The sequence below is a fragment of the Denticeps clupeoides genome, chromosome 15 (assembly GCF_900700375.1).
Source record: "Denticeps clupeoides chromosome 15, fDenClu1.1, whole genome shotgun sequence".
Classification (NCBI taxonomy): domain Eukaryota; kingdom Metazoa; phylum Chordata; class Actinopteri; order Clupeiformes; family Denticipitidae; genus Denticeps; species Denticeps clupeoides.
In genome coordinates this window covers 19,679,414-19,698,870 of record NC_041721.1, presented here as the reverse complement: position 1 = coordinate 19,698,870, position 19,457 = coordinate 19,679,414, and the positions used below count along the sequence as shown (strand labels likewise).

The following is a 19,457-nucleotide window of genomic DNA, read 5'->3' as shown; positions in this document are numbered from 1 at the left end:
GTTTTATCTGTATCATTGTAACCATATCACATACAATATTTACATACTGCAATTGTAATCTACATTTGTTAATACATTAGAAACTCTATTGTAGAGTATGTCCTCTGTATGTCCAGGTAACATAAGATGCATTCAAATGCATTGCTTCTAATTAATGGAGTCAGATTAACCACCCTTCAACACCGAGTTATATTTCATTGGCATTTTACATTATTATTTTAAGCATATTATATTTATCAATACCTGACAGATAATCCTGTTTTGTAGGGCAGTGGTGGCCTAGCAGTTAAGGAAGTGGCCTCATAATTAGAAGGTTGCCGGTCCGAATCTCGGTCCACCAGCTATAAACACCCTGCTTGTTCAATGTTTTAGTCATAGACTCATGACCACAAATATTAGCCACAGAGATTGTTCCTTTGCCTCATTGATGAGTATTTATTGTGCAGTCATCTTGGGGTCATTTTGATAACCCACTTCTTTATAGAGTAGCCAGCATGTGACCAGTGCAAGACCAGAACATAATCACGTATTTGAAGAAACCCTGGTGCGATTGGACGCAAGGAGGCAGGTAAGTTTCCTCTGGTTTAATATGCAAACCAGAGTCGACGTGAGCCGCAATACAACACGGGTGTTGTCAATTCGCATTATAGGTTGGATTGGGGAAGGGACAGGATGTGAGGGAAGAATGAAGGGGTGAGAAGATGAACAGGATAAATCTTACGGGTTTGAGGTGGAGAAGGAGCCGAGTTGAACTGATAAATGCCAATCAATGATTTGAATTTATAGGAGTCACATTAATTCATCTACGTGTTGCTCCCAGTCACATGGATGGAATCATGTGACACAGTCCCAAAGTGTCTCCAATTGAAGCGCTTAATGGTAGACTTTCTTTGAAATTACTTTTTAAGAAAGGATGCAATTGAAATGAAAAGGATGTAATATTTAATTAACAAAATACAGGGACCCTCACACAGACAAAAGCATAAATACACATGAAACGGTGAAAGACTAAGGACAGCACAAAAATATCATTAGAGCTCATTTGGCGATTAAATACGAAGCAAAGGTTTTCCTACTTTGAGTTATGATGTTGAACGACAACATACGCACTGTGGTTATGAGCCTCCACAAAGACACAAGGCTAAGGCTGTACAGACCCTTAAAGAGGCAGCATCACCATCGATGCTTGTACACCAAGTCGAACTGACAAATGCCAATCAATGACTGAGCGGCTGGCAGTGGCCATCTTTTCAATTTATAGGGGTCACGTTACCTCATCTCCGTGTTGATCCCGGTCACATGGATGGAATCATGTGACAACCATACATATTTATTTATAAAGCACTTTAATAACAACAACAAAGCTGACCAAAGTGATGTACAATACAGGTAAAACAAACATTAGCAAGGAAAGCACACAAAGTAAAATAACAGAAAATGAAATGTAAAAACAAATTAAATAAAACGAAAAAAAATGTAAGCCTGAAAGACAATGGGATACAAGACGCAACATAATAAGACTGGTACAAAACCTCTTAAAACCACCCATACAGTGTTGATGGCCAGGGTGTAAAAAAGAGTCTTTAAACAAGCTTTGAAAAAAGATATTGATGGGGCTTGCCTAAAGGTGATAGGGAGGTCAATCTATAGACGTGGAGTTGCAACTGCACCTATCACCTCTGAGTTCATAGTGAGTTAGGTACAGATAAAAGTCTCTAGTCTGAAGAGAACAAGAACTAGGCAGGGGCCTAGCCATTCAACGTATTTAAAATGTATTCTAAAACAAATTTTGAAGCCAAAATTTAAGTAATGTGCTCCCGTCTCTTTGTACCAGTAAAAAATCTGGCTGTGAGAATTTGCACAAACTGAAGGCGGGTCAAAGATGTCTGGCTAATTCCAAAAAAATTATAGTAATAAAAGCATGTATCACTGTTTCCAGGTTGCATTTGGATAGGACTGGCTTGATTTTGGACAGCACGGATCTTACAACATTGTCTAATTTTAGAGTTGGGTCCAAATTGATTAGATTTTGTAATCATTCATTTCTCAAGCAAGATCTATATACGCGTGTGGCTGCTACCACCATTAGGACAAAACAGCGTGCATTCCGTCTTATTCTCATTAAGATTCAAGAAATAAAGGCCATCGGAAAGGCAATCAAGAAGAGGTTCTTGATTAAATTCAGGAATCTAGACATAAAGTCAGCCTTTATGCGGATGTTACTTTTTCTCCATCATTACATTAATAAACTTTCTCTAGAGTGTCAGACTATTCAAACTTTAAAATGTACAGTGTTTCCAACTTATTGGACTCGCCTATGAACCAGAAGACCCGGGTTCGATTCCCACTTACTACCATTGTGTCCCTGAGCAAGACACTTAACCCTAAATTGCTCCAGGGAGACTGTCCCTGTAAATACTGATTGTAAGTCGCTCTGGATAAGGGCGTCTGATAAATGCTGTAAATGTAAAATGTAAATGTATATAAAATAGGATATATGACCATGTATGTATTTACCAATGTATTGCAATATAAATTCTAGTATATGGCAGTATACATTTGTAAGGGATACGCCACCCCATGGGGAGAAAAGGAGGTGAATGGAAAATTTTCTTTCAGTCTGATGCATGTATGTTTTACCTTGTTGCTTTAAAGTGAAAGTGATTGTACAGTACAGTACACAGTGCACACAACAAAATGTGTCCTCTTCACTTAACCTATTGTTCCTAGTGAGCAGTGGGCAGCCATGAAAAGTGCATGGGAAGCAGTGTGTGGGGACAGTACTTTGCTCAGTGTCACCTTGGCAGCTCGTGAACCGGAATTCTTCTGATCATGAGTCTGCTTCCTTAACCACTAGGCCACAACTAACAATGATTTGTAAACCCTATTAACCTTTCTATAATACTCTAACATTGTATTGATTAGAGGAATGAGAATGTAAACACACAAATCATGATAAAAATGGTTCTGTAGGAGGGTCAGTTGATGTGGGCTGATGTGAAGTATGAGTGTGTGTTTTATTGCTGGTTCCTTGCCCTTGGTTGAGAGTGCGATTCAGTGAATCTGACCACAGTTAGATGCGTTCTTTGTATGTGTGTGCAAGTGTCCTTCTGGAAGCTGGTGGTGTGGTCACATCATAATGACATCCTGATCCCTGGCAGCTGTCTTTGTCTCTATTCATTCTCTGGCAGCAAAAATGTTTCTGCCACTGGTCATCCCTGGAGTCATTTTTATGTTGGAAGAACTTCAGCCAAGTCGTAAGAGCTGACAGGCATGACTGATTTCTGAATGTTTGAAATGAATAATTAATAAATGAATAGAAGGAGTGCTTCCCGAGAATCAGGGCTTTGGAGGAAAAGGCTTAAATTTCTAATTACTGATGCATGAAAAACCAAGTAAAAAAAACAACAACTTTACTTTACTTTAAAAGGGCAGTTTTTGTAAAAGTAATAATCCTGCCAATATTATTTCTAGCACTGATGTGTTTCATTAAAACATTATTTTAGTTTTTAGTTCTCTTTAATGTACATGACAACTGGTGGTATCTAAGTAGTGATTTAATTGTAATCAGTCACTAATTGAGAATACAGTTTCTTCTTTGGTTAAATAATGAATTAGAATAATTTTAAATCAATGCCTTAATAATTGTTACAGTAATCCACTCCAATCCATTTTATTTATAAAGTACATTTAAAACAGACATGGATGAAGCCAAAAGTTCTGTACTCTCAAACAATAAAAGACATAAATTAAAGTGATGTACACTCATACAATAAACAAAATTAATTAAATAAAAATGAAAAACAAACTGTCAGGATTAGCGACTGCAGCTATGCTAATCACCTGTACCCAATCCTGACAGCGCATAAAACCGCAGATTTCCGCCCCTTCGAAAGGGACGACATTTTCGTGAACTCTGTGTACGAACTTGACCTGTTTATGTTTCACGTGTATTTTTGAGTTCTGGCAATCGCCACACGCCTGCAAGCAAGTTTATTTTCTTTACTTAAGTCAAACTGTTTTCGGCCACCAAGCCGTGTTTATTTGTATTTATTGTTGATTTATAATAAAACCCATTCCCAGCATGTCACACCTCTGCGTTTCCTTCCCCCGTAAGTCCGTAGTCGTGACAGAATGTCGTCCCTCTACCCAAAAGCGCAGAGGTAAAAAGAAGAAGAGAAGAAACGCTAAGATGGACGCAGACCGGGGGAGAGACATGCCGCCCATTGTAGTCGAGTGGTTTGTCCCCGATAAACCATGGCACGCGGCGCCGCATGATGACGTCACCCCCGGGAGAATCCGTGAAACCCAGAAGCGACAACGTCTGCGGGTGGGGGGGCGGAGCGAAGACGATGGCATTGGCAGCAGCGAGAAAGTGACGTGGGCAGCGAGCGCAGAGAATGCAACCCCCACGATCTTCGTCATGTCGAGCCATGAACTCTGTGCTCTGCTGGCAAGGCTCCCCGTGGACTGGGACGACATGGACGACGACGGCAAAAGCACTGGAGACGCTAGTTGGGCTCCGCCCATCGCGCCAGTACGCGATCGTTGCGAGGTCAGTGGGGACCCACATCACTTCCAGGTGGGTGAGAAGCGACAATGGCAGCGTCCCTCCAGCGAGGAGGTGGGCAGGCTCCAGCCAGGCTCCAGTACTGCCCTTGGGAGTTGATCGCACCCTGGGTCCAGAATGCCAGCAGGGTGGACGACCCTCGGAGTTACTGGTGGGAGGACACGGATGACGTAAGTGACAATGACGTGGATTGGCTTCACGTGACTTCCGGGGAGGTGACGAGGATGACGGCGATTGGCTGGTCGGTGCCGGGATGGCTCCGCCCATCGTGCCCGTCCAGGATCCCAGAGGTGCGACAACAGCGAGGAGGAAGTCAGCGATGCGGGGGTAAGCTGGTGGAACAGGGTGACAGGAGGTCGCCAGCCAGCAACTGCACTGACGGAACTGCCTCACAGGGAAGACGCCTTCCCAGCTCCAGTCGCCGACCTGCCTTCCCTCTGCCCGGACGTTCCCCAGCTGAACGGCAGCACAGCACCAGCGCCCCCGCCTGCTGGAGAAGACATCTCCAGCGACGTGCCCAGCCCTGTGTGGGACAGCCCAAGGGTCCCAGGACCCTGCAGTGCGGCAGCAGACACAGATGAGATCACCACCACCCTCTGGCAGCCCTCTGCAGCAGGGAGAGACTGACAGGAGTTTTCGGGACTTCCAGCAGAGACTGAAGGCGGAGGCTGATCGGCCAGAGCCTGAGCCAGGGATCGAACTTTTTTTGGAATTTTTTTGGGGGGTGCAGTTTGGGTTGGGGGCTCCCCCTGAGGGGAGGGTAGGTGGGGAAGCAATGGAGCTGGGTCCTCCGGTAGCCGGTGAGGCATGGGCCTGTGTCCGCCTCCAGAGGGGTGGAGCACCATAGAGCCCCCGGGTAGGCATGAGGACCCAGCTGGGACAGGCAGGAAGAGGGCCTGCTTGTCCCAACGGATGCAGAAGGGGCTAGCTGGATGGTCTGGCAATGCCCCCTGCTTGGCACCAGGACCGTGCATGGTCCCAGAAGGCACCGACTTTGCGGACATTTCCATAAATTTCTTTGCCGACTTTGCTATGATGTAATGTGTATTATGTGTGTGGCCTGTCAAGCGCTGGCAGTGTCCATTGAGAAAATATATAAAATGTAATGATTTTAAAATTAATGCATCTGACTGGTGGCATTTGAATTGAGGTGCATTGAATTAAATTCCATAAAGTGCACTGAATTGAAGTGAATTGAAAATTAAGACTGACACCAAGACAAGACTGAGACTGAATTGAGTAATTGTCATTGTGAAACACCCCAGCACAGCACACTATAACACAACGAAATGTGGCCTCTGCATTTAACCCATCACCCTTGGTGAGAAGTGGGCAGCCATGAACGGCGCACAGGGAGCAGTGTGTGGGGACAGTATTTGCTTCCGGATTCAAATCGGCAACCTTCTGATTACGGGTCCGTTTCCTTACCCAACAACCACTGCCCTGTTTCATTCCAACATGCACTTAAATAGAAATAGGATTAAAATAAACTAGGCTTAAATGAACAGGGCTGGGTTTGGAACACTGGGATCACACAAACTGGTACACAGATGCAATTCAGCAAGATGAGCCACTTGATGTCACACAGAGTCAGTTGATGTCACACAGAGTCACTTGATATCACTGGAAGAATGAGTTTGGTTCTAAAGGTTCTGTAGAATTATTCTTGGCTCACTGCGGCTTTCGGTTAAGAACTTCAGTAATGGTGTCTTTTCTTAAAAGTGCTCTATAAATAACATGGAACAGAATCACAAAAATACAGCAAGTCTGAAATACTCTATCCTGCCTCCTCTCCACAGCAACCACAATTTCCTCAGGTCTGAAAAAAGCCACACAATTTAAAGAAGTGCTCAATCAGAGAGGGCTTTTCTCTATAGGGAAGATATCCTTGAGATATCCTTAATGATAATTTATGAATAAAACTTGTCTGACTGGGTCTTTTGTATGGGCTTAGGATGAATAAGGTAATTTGGAGTAAAGCCATTGCAGATAAAGGCTCAGGACTATCCAAAACTCATAATCCTTAAGAGAAAAATATAAGCGTAAAAAATATAAATATTAGATGGGGTCATCAAGCATACTCAATACACCCACTCGACACAAAAACACACAAAAAACACAGATGCTGTGTTGGTGTGATGGAGAAAAGCATGGCAAAAAGGTGTAAACATTAAGATCATATACATTTGAAGAAAAAAAATATGTATTTTTCATTTGCAGTGACTGATTGGTTATAGTATGATGAAATTAAACAGTTTTACAGACTCTGGTGAGGGGGATTCAGTCTAACACCATCCATGTCAAGGCCTGAACATTTTAAGATGTACTGGTGAAAAAATGCACACTCTCTCTAATGCAGTTATCATGTCTCATGTCCATCTTCTGAAATTTTAATTCTCTCTGTGGCCAAAAAAAGAAGAAGGTAGCTGGAAAGGGTAAACAGAGTGAGATGGCAATTCAAAGATTTAAAAAAGGGAGCGTCACATGATTCCATCCATGTGACTGGGAGCAACACAGAGATGAGGTAACGTGACTCCTATAAATTGGCAAGATTGCCACTGCCAGCCGCTCAGTAATTGATTGGCATCCGTCAACTCGACTTGGCTCCTTCCTTGCCTAAAACCTTTAAGCCTTATCCTGCTCATATCCTCTCTTCTCTACTCCTCCCTCTCATCCTGCCCCGTCCCCGATTCAACCTAAAACGCGAATGACAATATCCGTGGGGTGTTGCGGCTCACGCCGGGCCCTTGTTCTTTGAACTCTGAGACTTTGATATCCCTTCCGAATGCAACTAAATCTGCTGCACTTTCTTCTGATTATGCTTTCTCTGACAGGACATTCGATCCTAAAGACCTGGTCTTTAGTTGTCCCTCCCCATGTCACGATCCGGTCCGAAATGGGGTTACTTTGTCATGTGAAATGTTCCCTAATCGTTTTCACCTGTGTTAATTGTATAAAGCTGCCCTGTTCGTTTCTGTTCGCCGTCAGGTCTTTAACGTTATGTTCCGTGTTCACCACTGTCAACGTCTCGGATGTCTCCCCTATCTTGTGCTTCACCAATTAAACCCCTGTTTCGTGATGTCAGGTGTTAGCGTCCTTCATTCCTTGTCTCCTCGTCACTCTTCGTCCTGCTCTCTGTGCACCCGCCTCGTCATGCCCGCATGGACGTGACACCCCAACTACCTTTTACTAGAGGACATTGGTGGTTCCATGGATTTTGTGGCTCACGTCGGTTTTACGTTCGCAGATCAAAGTGGTGGAAACCGCCACCGCTTCCGTCCCTCCGCACCAGGGCTATCGTTTCTACCTACATGCACTCACTTCCCTGTTCTGCCTAATTGGCGTGAAAATGGATTTGTTGTATGGACTTGGAAGGTTCAAGACTTTGTATTTGTAAACATGTTTAAATGACCGCTATTGCTGATGAGCTAAAAAAGGTGTAGAAAAGGGTATGATTCTGAGGATGTCACATCCGCGAGCTGACGGGGGAGAGAAGCGCAGAGGCGGGACATGCTGGGAAAGGGGTTTTTATTATAATAATAAATAAACACAAATAAACACGTCTCGGGGGCCGAAAACAATTTAAACAAAGGGGAGAACTCAAACTAACCAGCAGGCGTGTGTCATGCTGGCATGCTGACGGGGGAGGGAAGCACAGAGGCAGGACATGCTGGGAAAGGGGTTTCTATTAATAAAAAATAAATAAACACAAATAAACATGGCTCGGTGGCTGAAAACAGTTTAACTTAAGTAAAGAACAGTCCCTCGGGCTGGCTCCCCGGTGTGGTCAGGAGTGATGGCCCCGGCGTGGTCAGGCGTGGCGGCCACGGTCCCTAGGGCTGGCTCCCCAGCAATGGGGCATCCCGGCACCGACCACCCACCGAAAATCCACGTCATCAAAGTCAAGTCAAAGTCAAAGTCAGCTTTATTGTCAATTCTGCCACATGTACGGGACATGCAGAGAATTGAAATTACGTTACTCTCAGACCCATGGTGCTTACAAGTAACATTAAATACAAAGGTATAAATACAATTTTAAAAACACAATATACAAATAAGGGCACATGGTGGAGAGTGCAAACCATGTAAACAATGTGGACAATGTAGTGCAACAGAGCTTGTAAGTGTAAAAGTGACAAGTGACAAAGTGAGGTAGTTGACAGACCAATGCTGCACAGAGTGACTGGTGCACGGTCAGTTTGTGTGTGTGTGTGTGTGTGTGTTTGTGTTAGAGTTCAGAAAGTTTGTGGAGCAGAAGAGGGGAGTGGGGGCAGAGCTTTCGTCATCCATGTCCTCCCACTGGTGACTCCGAGGGTCATCCACCCTGTGGACATCCTGGACCTATGGCGTGATCAGCTCCCATGGGCAGTACTCTGGCCAACGATGTCAGAGACATGTTAGACTGGTTTGTGTTTGTCTACCTAGACAGCATATTATTTTACTCACCCAACCTCTCGACACACATCTTAGATGTCTAAACTGTCCTCCAGCAAAACCTCCTCTTCATCAAACTGCACCCAAAATTTCCTTCCTGGGCATTCACACCAGTCACCCCAAGGACCCACCACAATCCGTCACCTACAACAATTCTCTAATTTCTACTGTCATTTCATCCATGACTTCAGGAAGGTGGCACAACCCATGACTTCCCTGATCAAGGACAAACCCACACAACTTTGATTGAACCCACAGGCTCAGCAGGCTGTTCTCAAACATAAACAGCACTTCACAACGACTCCCATCTTACTCCACCCAGACCCCCAACTCCCTTTTGTCATCAAAGTTGATGCATCTAGTCTAGAGGTGGGAGCAGTACTGTCCCAACACAACCCAATGACAATACATTTTTTTCCCCAAAGACTAAACTCAGCTGAGCAAAATTACGATGTCGGAAACAGAGAACTCCTGCCCATAAAATTGGCACTGGAGGAATGGAGCCACTGGCTGGAGGGGGCGGTCCACCCATGTCCTAACCCGACCATAAGAACCTGGCATATCTACAAGACGCACATCGCCTCAATCCACGGCAAGCGCGATGGGCCTTTTTCTTCACACACTTAAGAGTTCACAGTGTCTCACATTCCTGGCATCAAAAATGCTAAAGCTGATGCCCTGTCCCGCCGATATGTCCCAGATGGTGATGACAATCCATCCTCCCCCATCCTCTCACAGCCCTTCCTACTGGCTCCTGTGCACTTGACCCTCATGCAATAGGTTATCGCAGACCATGCACACCACCCCCCACCCCAAACATTACCTCCCATCCTCACGTATGTCCCTGTCTTCGTCCATGCGTCCTGTAATGGGGGCATGACACACCACTGGCTGGACACCCCGGATGCCAGCACACCCTGACCAACATCTGCCAGACATTTTGGTGGCCAGGCCTTGCCATGGACGTAAAGGCATACGTCACCCAGAGACCACAAGGCCTTCTCCTTCTAGCTCGCCCCCATCGCCCCTGGTCCCATTTCTCCATGGATTTCATCACCAGACTGCCACAATCCAGGGGTATAACCACCTACTCGACTGCTTCTCAAAGATGGCCCGGTTTGTTGCCCTTCCTGGACTTCCCACCCCATAGAGCCAGAGCTCCCCCTCCAGCCGTGCTGCAGCGCGTCCTCTGCTCCACTCCTGTTCCCACTTACTCTCTGCCTCCCTCTCACAGGTCATCTTCCCCAGCTCTTTCAGTGTCCACTCCCCATGCGACAACTTGTCCAAGCATGTCTGCAAGTGCGTCCTGATCTTGATCGCAGTCAGCTTTCAAGTTATAGACCGATATCCAACCTTCCGTCTAAATAAAAAATCGTAGAAAAAGTCATAGCCCAGCAGCTGAGCGCATACCTAGACAGCAACAATATCCACGAAGTATATCAATGGGGATTTAGACCTCATCATAGCACTGATACAGCGCTGGTTAAAGTGGTTAATGACCTGCTGTTGGCCACTGATCAGGGACGCATCTCGCTGCTTGTCCTGAGTGCAGCGTTTGACACTATCGATCACGCTATTCTCCTTGCCAGGTTAGAGAATGTTATTGGGATTAAGGGAACAGCCCTTGAATGGTTCAGATCATTTTTGACCACCCGATATCAGTTTGTGGATATCAATGGTGTTTCGTCTTCACATAGTAAAGTAGAGTTTGGTGTTCCACAAGGTTCTGTCCTAGGTCTTTTTTCCCTATACATGTTACCTTTAGGTGACATCATCCGCAAACACGATATTAGCTTTCATTGCTGCGCTGACGACACACAGCTCTATCTGTCAGCAATGCCAGATCAAAGGCAGCAGCTGAACAAAATAGAGAATTGTCTGAAGGACATTACACAGTGGATGCTCACCAACTTTCTCCTGTTAAACCCTGACATTTACATTTTACATTTACAGCATTTATCAGACGCCCTTATCCAGAGCGACTTAGTAGTTACAGGGACAGTCTCCCTGGAGCAACTTAAGGTTAAGTGTCTTGCTCAGGGACACAATGGTAGTACATGGGATTTGAACCTGGGTCTCCTGGTTCACAGGCGAGTGTCTTACCCACTAGGCTACTACCACCCTGACAAGACAGAAGCTCTTGAACTTTGGTCTCAAGCAGCCAGACATAAGCTGGCTGACTACATCATAACCCTGGATAGCCTTTCTATTTTCGAAAGTATTAAAGTAAAGGATATAGGTGTCATCATTGATGCAGGTCTCTCATTCAATTCGCACATAGATAATGTCACTAGGATAGATTTCTTTCACCTTAGAAATATTGCGAAAATAAGAAATATCATTTCAATGCATGATGCAGAAAAGTTGGTCCATGCATTTATTACATCAAGATTAGATTACTGCAATGCATTACTGTCTGGATGCTCTAGTAGGTGCATGAGTAAACTCCAGCTAGTACAGAATGCTGCAGCCAGAGTTCTAACTAGAACTAGGAAATTTGACCACATCACTCCAGTCTTACAATCACTGCAATGGTTACCCATCAAATTTAGGATTGACTACAAAATCCTACTTTTGACCTATAAAGCTCTAAATGGTCTCGCCCTGCAATACCTGAGTGAACTTTTAGTTCTTTACAACCCGCCACGCCCCTTCGATCAATGGGTGCAGGGTCACTACTGGTACCAAATGTACAGAAGGTCACAGCTGGGAGCCGATCCTTCTCCTATAGAGTACCGCAGTTGTGGAACGGCTTGCCTGTCAGTGTCTGGGACACAGTCTCAGTGTTTAAATCCAATCTGTTTTCTCTGGCTTTTTGTTTAAGTCCTAGACACTCATTTCACTTCACTTTGACACAGTGTCAATTATAAAGTCCAGTTTATCACAGAGTCCCCCTGTTAGACACAGACAAAGTTAAATTCACCGTCTGCTGCTGATTCTGTTTGTTTTCTCTGAGACACAGAATCAAGCGCCCAGACTACTGGCAGACTCCAGTGAAGAGACCAGCAGATAAATCCTGGTTCCTGACAACTGCTAAACGAGGACATAGCATGAAATGAACCAGAGGGTCACCACAGCCACCACCACTGTTACAACTACAGCTTAAGGGATCTTCAAGTGGACCAGTAGCATCATCATGGACACGTAATGTAGACCATTTATCTGCTGGTCTCTTCACTGGAGTCTGCCAGTAGTCTGGCCGCTTGATTCCGTGTCTCGGAGAAAACAAACAGAAGCAGCGGCAGATGGTGGCACTGTTCGACCGATATGTGGTGATAGTAGTATATTGGTGCTACAGTGGCCCGGTACCCTAACTAGGACAGCCTAACTAGGGTGAATTTAACTTTGTCTGTGTCTGTGTCTAATAGGGGGACTCTGTGATAAACTGGACTTTATAATTGACACTGTGTCAAAGTGAAGTGAAAACCAGACAGTGTTTACCCTATAGCAGTAGTAAACATTGACTACTTCCAAACTCTTTTACTACTTGAATTATCATCCTTATGATTGATAAATTTAAAAAAGACAATATAATATCATTTTACTGTAAGATCATACAGTTAACCACTCCTGAATCAAATATTTAACATTCAAGAACATTGAATAATGTGAGAAAATTTATGATTGGGGTTCCTCTGCCCTCTGTCCCAGTAAACCAGTACCCATTCTCTGTGAAAACACACCTGTCAGGTCTGTAGCATCCAACATTTTTCTCCGGCAGACCAAAGTTCAACAAAATTAATCTTTAACTGTGACCTGCGCAGAAGTGCTATATGCAAATATATATTTAATATTTAATTTATTTGGAATAATTTTCTTTTTTTTCTTTTTCTGACAGGAATCAGCATGTAGACAGTCCAGCTCCAACATCCAAGCAGATGCGTTATATGTCATCATATTCAGCTACTAGGGATTTTCAAAGGGATTTTTTAAATGCTGACACAAACACCACTCTCATGACTCCTACTACACCACTATTATTAATCATATTGGCAAAGTTTTGTATACAATATTAAGACTAAAATTGTAATCACAATTCTTTCAACAATTAACTGCAATTTAAATACAGCTTTTCCTCCAATAATTACAATTATACTTGTTTTGTAATTAAATTACATAATACTGTTACATTTAACTTGTTACTCCCCAACATTGATTATACACACCAGGCAGAAGCCAGGACATTGTTATGTGTTCATCACTGCTCACTGATGTTCTAGCATATGCTGTGGACGGAGCTATTTGTTGTACTCACCACACTGAAGTCCTTTGCTGAGCATTTGTCTCCGCTGAAGTTGCAGTTCTTCAGCATGTGTTCCAGCTGGTGGCCAGTGCGGTTGAAGATGTCCTGCATGTTTGGGGCCGGGTACTCCAGGTCTCCAGGCTGGTGGCCAGCACGGTTCTTGGGTGGGAGGCCAGTGAGATTGGCCAGGTGGTAGATATCTGTGTCCGTGAGGGCAGAGAAGCGGAAGCGGTTCACATTGCACAGGGTGACTGCAGGAAACACCATGTCCTGACGGGGCTCCTCCCTCAGTGCAGCCACGTGAGGGTGCTCCAGGTATGCTGCTGCACTCTTGGCCGCCTGGTACAGGAAAAGGGCCAGGGAGGTCAAGAACGCCAAAGCCCACACTGTCTGCCGCATGCCCAGGTGACCTGACACAAAGATGTGGTCAATGCCATGTAGGGAGGAGGAGATAGCAAACTGCCTCAGACTGCTTTCCACTCCTGGGTGACCAGACCCACCATCCAGCTCACTGCTGAGTTCCCGGTCAGTGCCTGCCCCTCTGTTCCTGCCATCTTCTTCTGGAAACTTGATTTTGCAGATAAACTCAATGGGCATTTGGGAAGCCATTTGGGAAGCCATGGTTGCTTCTGTGAGCCCCGCCTCCCGGAGCAAGTTCTGTGCAGTTGGTCCAGAGGTGTCCGGGGGTCTTTCCACCCTTCTTGCTGTTTTCACTGTCTCCTCCACCATCTAAGCGTGGTGTCCTGTGTCACTCAGACTTTTCTTTCACTCTACCAGTTCTGCCAATTCTCCAAGTCTCCAAGATTTTGAAGGTGAAGTCTCTTCATCAGGATTGGTGCTGATCTTTGCTGATATCCCTCCCTTTGATGTCACTGTCCCATCTCCCGATCTTTTTGTAGGTCTGATGTTCAGTCACTTAGTCCTGAACTTGCAGCTGTCTGACTTCTTTCTCAATGTTCTTCTCCTGTCCTCTGTGAGGAAGGACAGCAGTGCAGGTGCACTGAGCTGCACTCCATCTAAATAGAGGCTTCTCCAACACTGATCCCTGTCCCCGGAGAGAGAAGGGAGCTGCGTCTCTGTGGCGACAGAACTCGTATCGCTGTGGAGGGTACTGGTTGTTTCTGTCCACATGCGTTCCGATGCATTGAACCAACAGCTAAACTATGCCCGTTACTAACGCATAGAGAGACGTGCTGAGAGGAAAATGAAGTGAGAATTGAATCAGTCTTCACCCTCTCCTGCTGAGTGCCGTGGAACAACGAACACAGTGGCAGCGATCAAAGCAAACAGTGGCTGAAGGACGGAGAGAGACAGAGTGAGGGAGAGTGAGGGAGGGAGGTGAGAGGGTGGGCGGGGGAGAAGGGCTCTTAATAATTCATAACTAGACTGGGGTGTGATTATTTCCCCCTCATTGAAGAGAAGCCACAACCCCCCACACACACTCCACCCTGGCCACAAACTTTGTAGCTTCTCCTTCTCTGGTCCTTCTATCATTCCTGGCATGAACACATCTACATAAACAGACTATGCTACATGCACATGCAAATGTGTGTTTTAAGAGGTCTGATATACGGAGTGATATACTGTTGTGTGTTGACCACGTTTGGTCTTGTAGTGGACTAGTGATGTAACAGAGGCTGAGATTGTGATTTATACTGACATGCTGTGAACAGATATTATCAATGAGTTTGAAGGGAAAGTGAGGAGGAAGGGAGGAGATGAGGAGATTGCGCTCATGCTTGCCAGATTGGGTGGTTTTGAAATTGATATCCGAGGAACAAGTTGGCAGTGAACAGGTCTTTGCTCACTTTTTCAACTCTTGTAATGTGTCACAGTGTGTCTGTGTTATTTGACGGTGCTGTACAGACTAATGTGCTTGATAATGAAGACTGAGGGAGAGTTTGGACACTTATAACAATCAATCTCATCCTGAGGGGGATTGAAGGGGTATTGATCAGGCATGTGTGTGTGTGTTTGTGGATGAGTGTGTTTAGTTTAGAAGATGCTTACATTACTTTTATACATTAGCTTTACAAAGATTTTAAAGTGTCTGTGTGTGTGTGTGTGTGTGTGTTTAGGGAAGAAGTGTGTGGTTACAGCTCTTTTCTCCCCAGAAAACAGTAATTGCTTAGCACCCTGCTAACTCAGCACATCAGATAATGGACAAAAGTCATTGAAGAACTGAGTCTTTAACTAATCAACTCACTGATCAGACCTGAAAGAGAGCAGCATCCATACAACAGCACAAGACAAGACAAGACAACATAGCGACGGCTGCTCTGCAGACCTGGTGACATTGCAGCTCAGTGTCACTACATCCAGAACCAGTTGTTTTTATTGGATAGAGGATGATCCCAGGATCAAAATAAAAACAGTAAATCATGATTACTTTGTTGAATTTATTTACCAGAATCCTTCGGCCAAGTGCCACTGTTCCTTGTGATTATATTCTTAAAGTATATAGTTGTTCTATGTGGCATATGGTTTGTGATATGTGTGAAGTGTTGCCAAGTGTTTTCTGTGCATACAGTATCCTTTTTCCTGAGCGAATGAGGGACGTGACATGAAGGAGCTTGGTGAGTGGTGATTAAAACGTCCCTCCCTCATGGCCTTCAGTGCAGTGGAAGAAATATGGAATGTTGTGTTGAGTGCTTTCCTTTTTTTAACTCAGTTAACCCTGACCCCTAACACCCCCTACCCATCCAAATGTAAAACCACCACATCGGCTGCAGAGGGAGGAGAAAAAGCCACAATTAAACCGTGTTCCTATTTTAACAGATCGAGAAAAGGACCCGCAAATGGTCCCTCTCCTCACACACACCTAATAGATGGAACAATGACTACTTAATTTATATTTAGAATATTTAACAGACGCCCTTATCCAGAAAGTAACAAATTACATTTACTCACGTCACTGTTTTGTGAGTAATTTGTAATATCTGTAATGTCTTTGAAGTAATTTTACTTCAACTAAACAATTAGCACTAAAAAAATTTGCTTTATTGGATTAATCATATGGGTGTGATAGAAATGACATACTAAGTCATATTTATGAGATGCTAAATCAAAATGATAAGATATTAAGTCAGAATTATTAGATACAAAGTCAAAATTATCAGCTACTAAATATGAGATACTAAGTAAAAATTATGAGATGCTAAGTGATAATTATAAGAAACTTGAGTCATAATTATAAGATACTAAGTTAAAATTATGAGATGCTAAGTCATAATTATGAAATACTCTCAGGTTTAAATCGAGCCATCATTGCAAATTTCACAGGAGTAATATGGATGAAATCATAGAGGGCGATTTCTTATGTGGATTCACAAACAAAGAAATTCTAGTTATAGCAAACATAATTTGCCCCGGTGCAAAGATAACCAAAGAATCACCTCATTGCTTACATCAAAATTTAAGAACCACCTAAAGATTTCAACTAAATACATTTTGTCAGGATTAGGTGCACCTGGAGACGCACCTAGTACCAATCTGCAGGGCTGGTTATAAGAACGTTTGTAGCAGCCAGTCAGGGATGCAACATTTTTGTGGACCGTAAAACATATGCAGTGTTGTTTTTTCACTTCTGGCAATGGCTACACGCCTGCGGGTTTGTTTAAATTCTCCCCTTTTTCCCCTGTTTTCAGCCCTTGTGCCGTGTTTCTTGCCGTGTATGTCCTGTGCCATGTATGTCCAGATCCGCATTCCTGTCTCAGTTGGAGTTAACCAACATGTAACAGGACCTACTCACGATGGTGGTCACACGCTCGATCTTGTGTTGACCTTCGGTTTAAATATAGAAGATATAGTTACTCTTCCGCAATCTGAAATTATCTCAGATCATTTCCTCATCACTTTTAAAATATGTCTCAGACACAACAAACTCAATCCCCCTCGTTATAGAGACAAACGGACAATTACATCAAGTACGGCACAGAGGTTTATTAATACCTGACCAGATTTATCAACGCTGATAAACTCATCGTCAGACCCCGCTGAACTTGACCAAGCGACCAAATGTCTAGAATTAACACTGCGTAGTACGTTAGATATAGTCGCTCCCCTCAAAAGGAAGATAGTAAGAGATAAAAAATGTATTCCTTGGTATAATGATCACACGCGCTCGCTTAAGAAGACCGCCCGGAAATTAGAACGCAAATGGCGTCAAAGTAAATTAAACATATTCCGAATAGCTTGGAAGGAGAGCCTACTTAACTATAAGAAGGCTCTTAGCGCGGCTCGATCAACGTATCTGTCCTCGTTAATAGACAAAAATAATCCCAGATTCCTGTTTAAAACTATAGCCAAACTAAACAGGAATAAGACAGAAATGGATGCGACCACTCAATATCATCATAGTAGCGATGATTTTATGAATTGTCGCAAATAGAGAGAAGATTAAAAGCACAATAAATAGCTCCGCCGATATTTCCATGGAAAATAATCTTCTAATAGACGACCACCGATTAGAACGATTCAACCCTATTAAAGAGCATGAATTAATCAAATTAATCTCGTCATCAAATCAATGTACTTGCGCTTTGGATCCGATTCCAACAAGGTTCCTTAAGCAAATAGCACCCAAAGTTATAAATTCTATCCTCAAAATTGTTAACTCGTCGCTTAGCACCGGCCACGTACCAAGTTTGTTCAAGGTAGCAGTCATTAGACCCCTGATTAAAAAGACGGATCTTGATCGCAGTCAGCTTTCAAATTATAGACCGATATCCAACCTTCCGTTCATATCAAAAATCTTAGAAAAAGTTGTAGCCCAACAGCTGAGCGCATACCTAGACTGTAACAATATCCATGAAGTATATCAATCAGGATTTAGACCTCATCATAGCACTGAGACAGCGCTGGTTAAAGTGGTTAATGCTGTTGGCCTCTGATCAGGGACTCATCTCGCTGCTTGTCCTGCTTAATCTGAGTGCAGCGTTTGACACTATTGATCACGCTATTCTCCTTGCCAGGTTAGAGAATGTTATCGGGATTAAGGGAACAGCCCTTGAATGGTTCAGATCATATTTGACCAACCGATATCAGTTTGAGGACATCAATGGTGTTTCGTCTTCACATAGTAAAGTTTTGGTGTTCCACAAGGTTCTGTCCTAGGTCCGTTACTTTTTTCTCTATACATGTTACCTTTAGGCGACGTCATCCGCAAACACGGTATTAGCTTTCATTGCTACGCTGACGACACAGAGCTGTATCTGTCAGCAATGCCAGATCAGAGGCAGCAGCTGAACAAAATAGAGAATTGTCTGAAGGACATTAGACAGTGGATACTCACCAACTTTCTCCTGTTAAACCCTGACAAGACAGAAGCGCTTGTACTTGGGCCTCAAGCAGCCAGGCATAAACTGGCTGACTACACAATAACCCTGGATAGCCTTTCTATCTCACCGAGTATTGAAGTGAAGGATCTAGGTGTCATCATTGATGCAGGTCTCTCATTCAGTTCGCACGTAGATAATGTCACTAGAATAGCATTCTTTCACCTTAGAAATATTGCGAAAATAAGAAATATAATTTCAATGCATGATGCAGAAAAGTTGGTCCATGCATTTATTACATCAAGGTTAGATTACTGCAATGAATTATTGTCTGGATGCTCTAGTAGGTGCATGAGTAAACTCCAGCTAGTACAGAATGCTGCAGCCAGAGTTCTAACCAGAACCAGGAAATTTGAACACATCACCCCAGTCTTACAATCACTGCACTGGTTACCCATCAAATTTAGGATTGACTACAAAATCCTACTTTTAACCTATAAAGCTCTAAATGGTCTCGCCCCACAGTACCTGAGTGAACTTTTGGTTCTTTACGAACCGCCACGCCCCCTTCGATCAATGGGTGCGGGGTCACTACTGGTACCAAAGGTGCAGAAGGTCACAGCTGGGAGCAGATCCTTCTCCTATAGAGCTCCGCAGTTGTGGAACAGCTTGCCTGTCAGTGTCCGGGATTCAGACACAGTCTCAGTGTTTAAATCCAATCTCAAAACCTATCTGTTTTCTCTGGCTTTTTGCTAAAGTCCTAGACCCTCATTTCACTTCATTTTGACACAGTGTCAATTATAAAGTCCAGTTTATCACAGAGTCCCCCTGTTAGACACAGACAAAGTTAAATTCACCAGTTAGGCTGTCCTAGTTAGGGTACCGGGCCACTGTAGCACCAATATACCACTATAACCACATATTTCAGTATCGG

At 43.9% G+C, this 19,457-nt stretch overlaps 1 protein-coding gene across 1 annotated transcript in view; it reads right to left on the bottom strand.

Annotated features, from left to right (window-relative positions):
* Nucleotides 1-14,505, bottom strand: part of LOC114764578 (acid-sensing ion channel 4-A-like) — a 28,960-nt gene extending 14,455 nt beyond the window's left edge. The window contains exon 1 of the mRNA XM_028954309.1: nt 13,260-14,505. Coding sequence (XP_028810142.1) covers nt 13,260-13,976 — 717 coding nt within the window. The 5' untranslated portion in view covers nt 13,977-14,505. The remainder of the gene's footprint in view (nt 1-13,259) is intronic.
* Nucleotides 14,506-19,457: the final 4,952 nt, after the last annotated feature.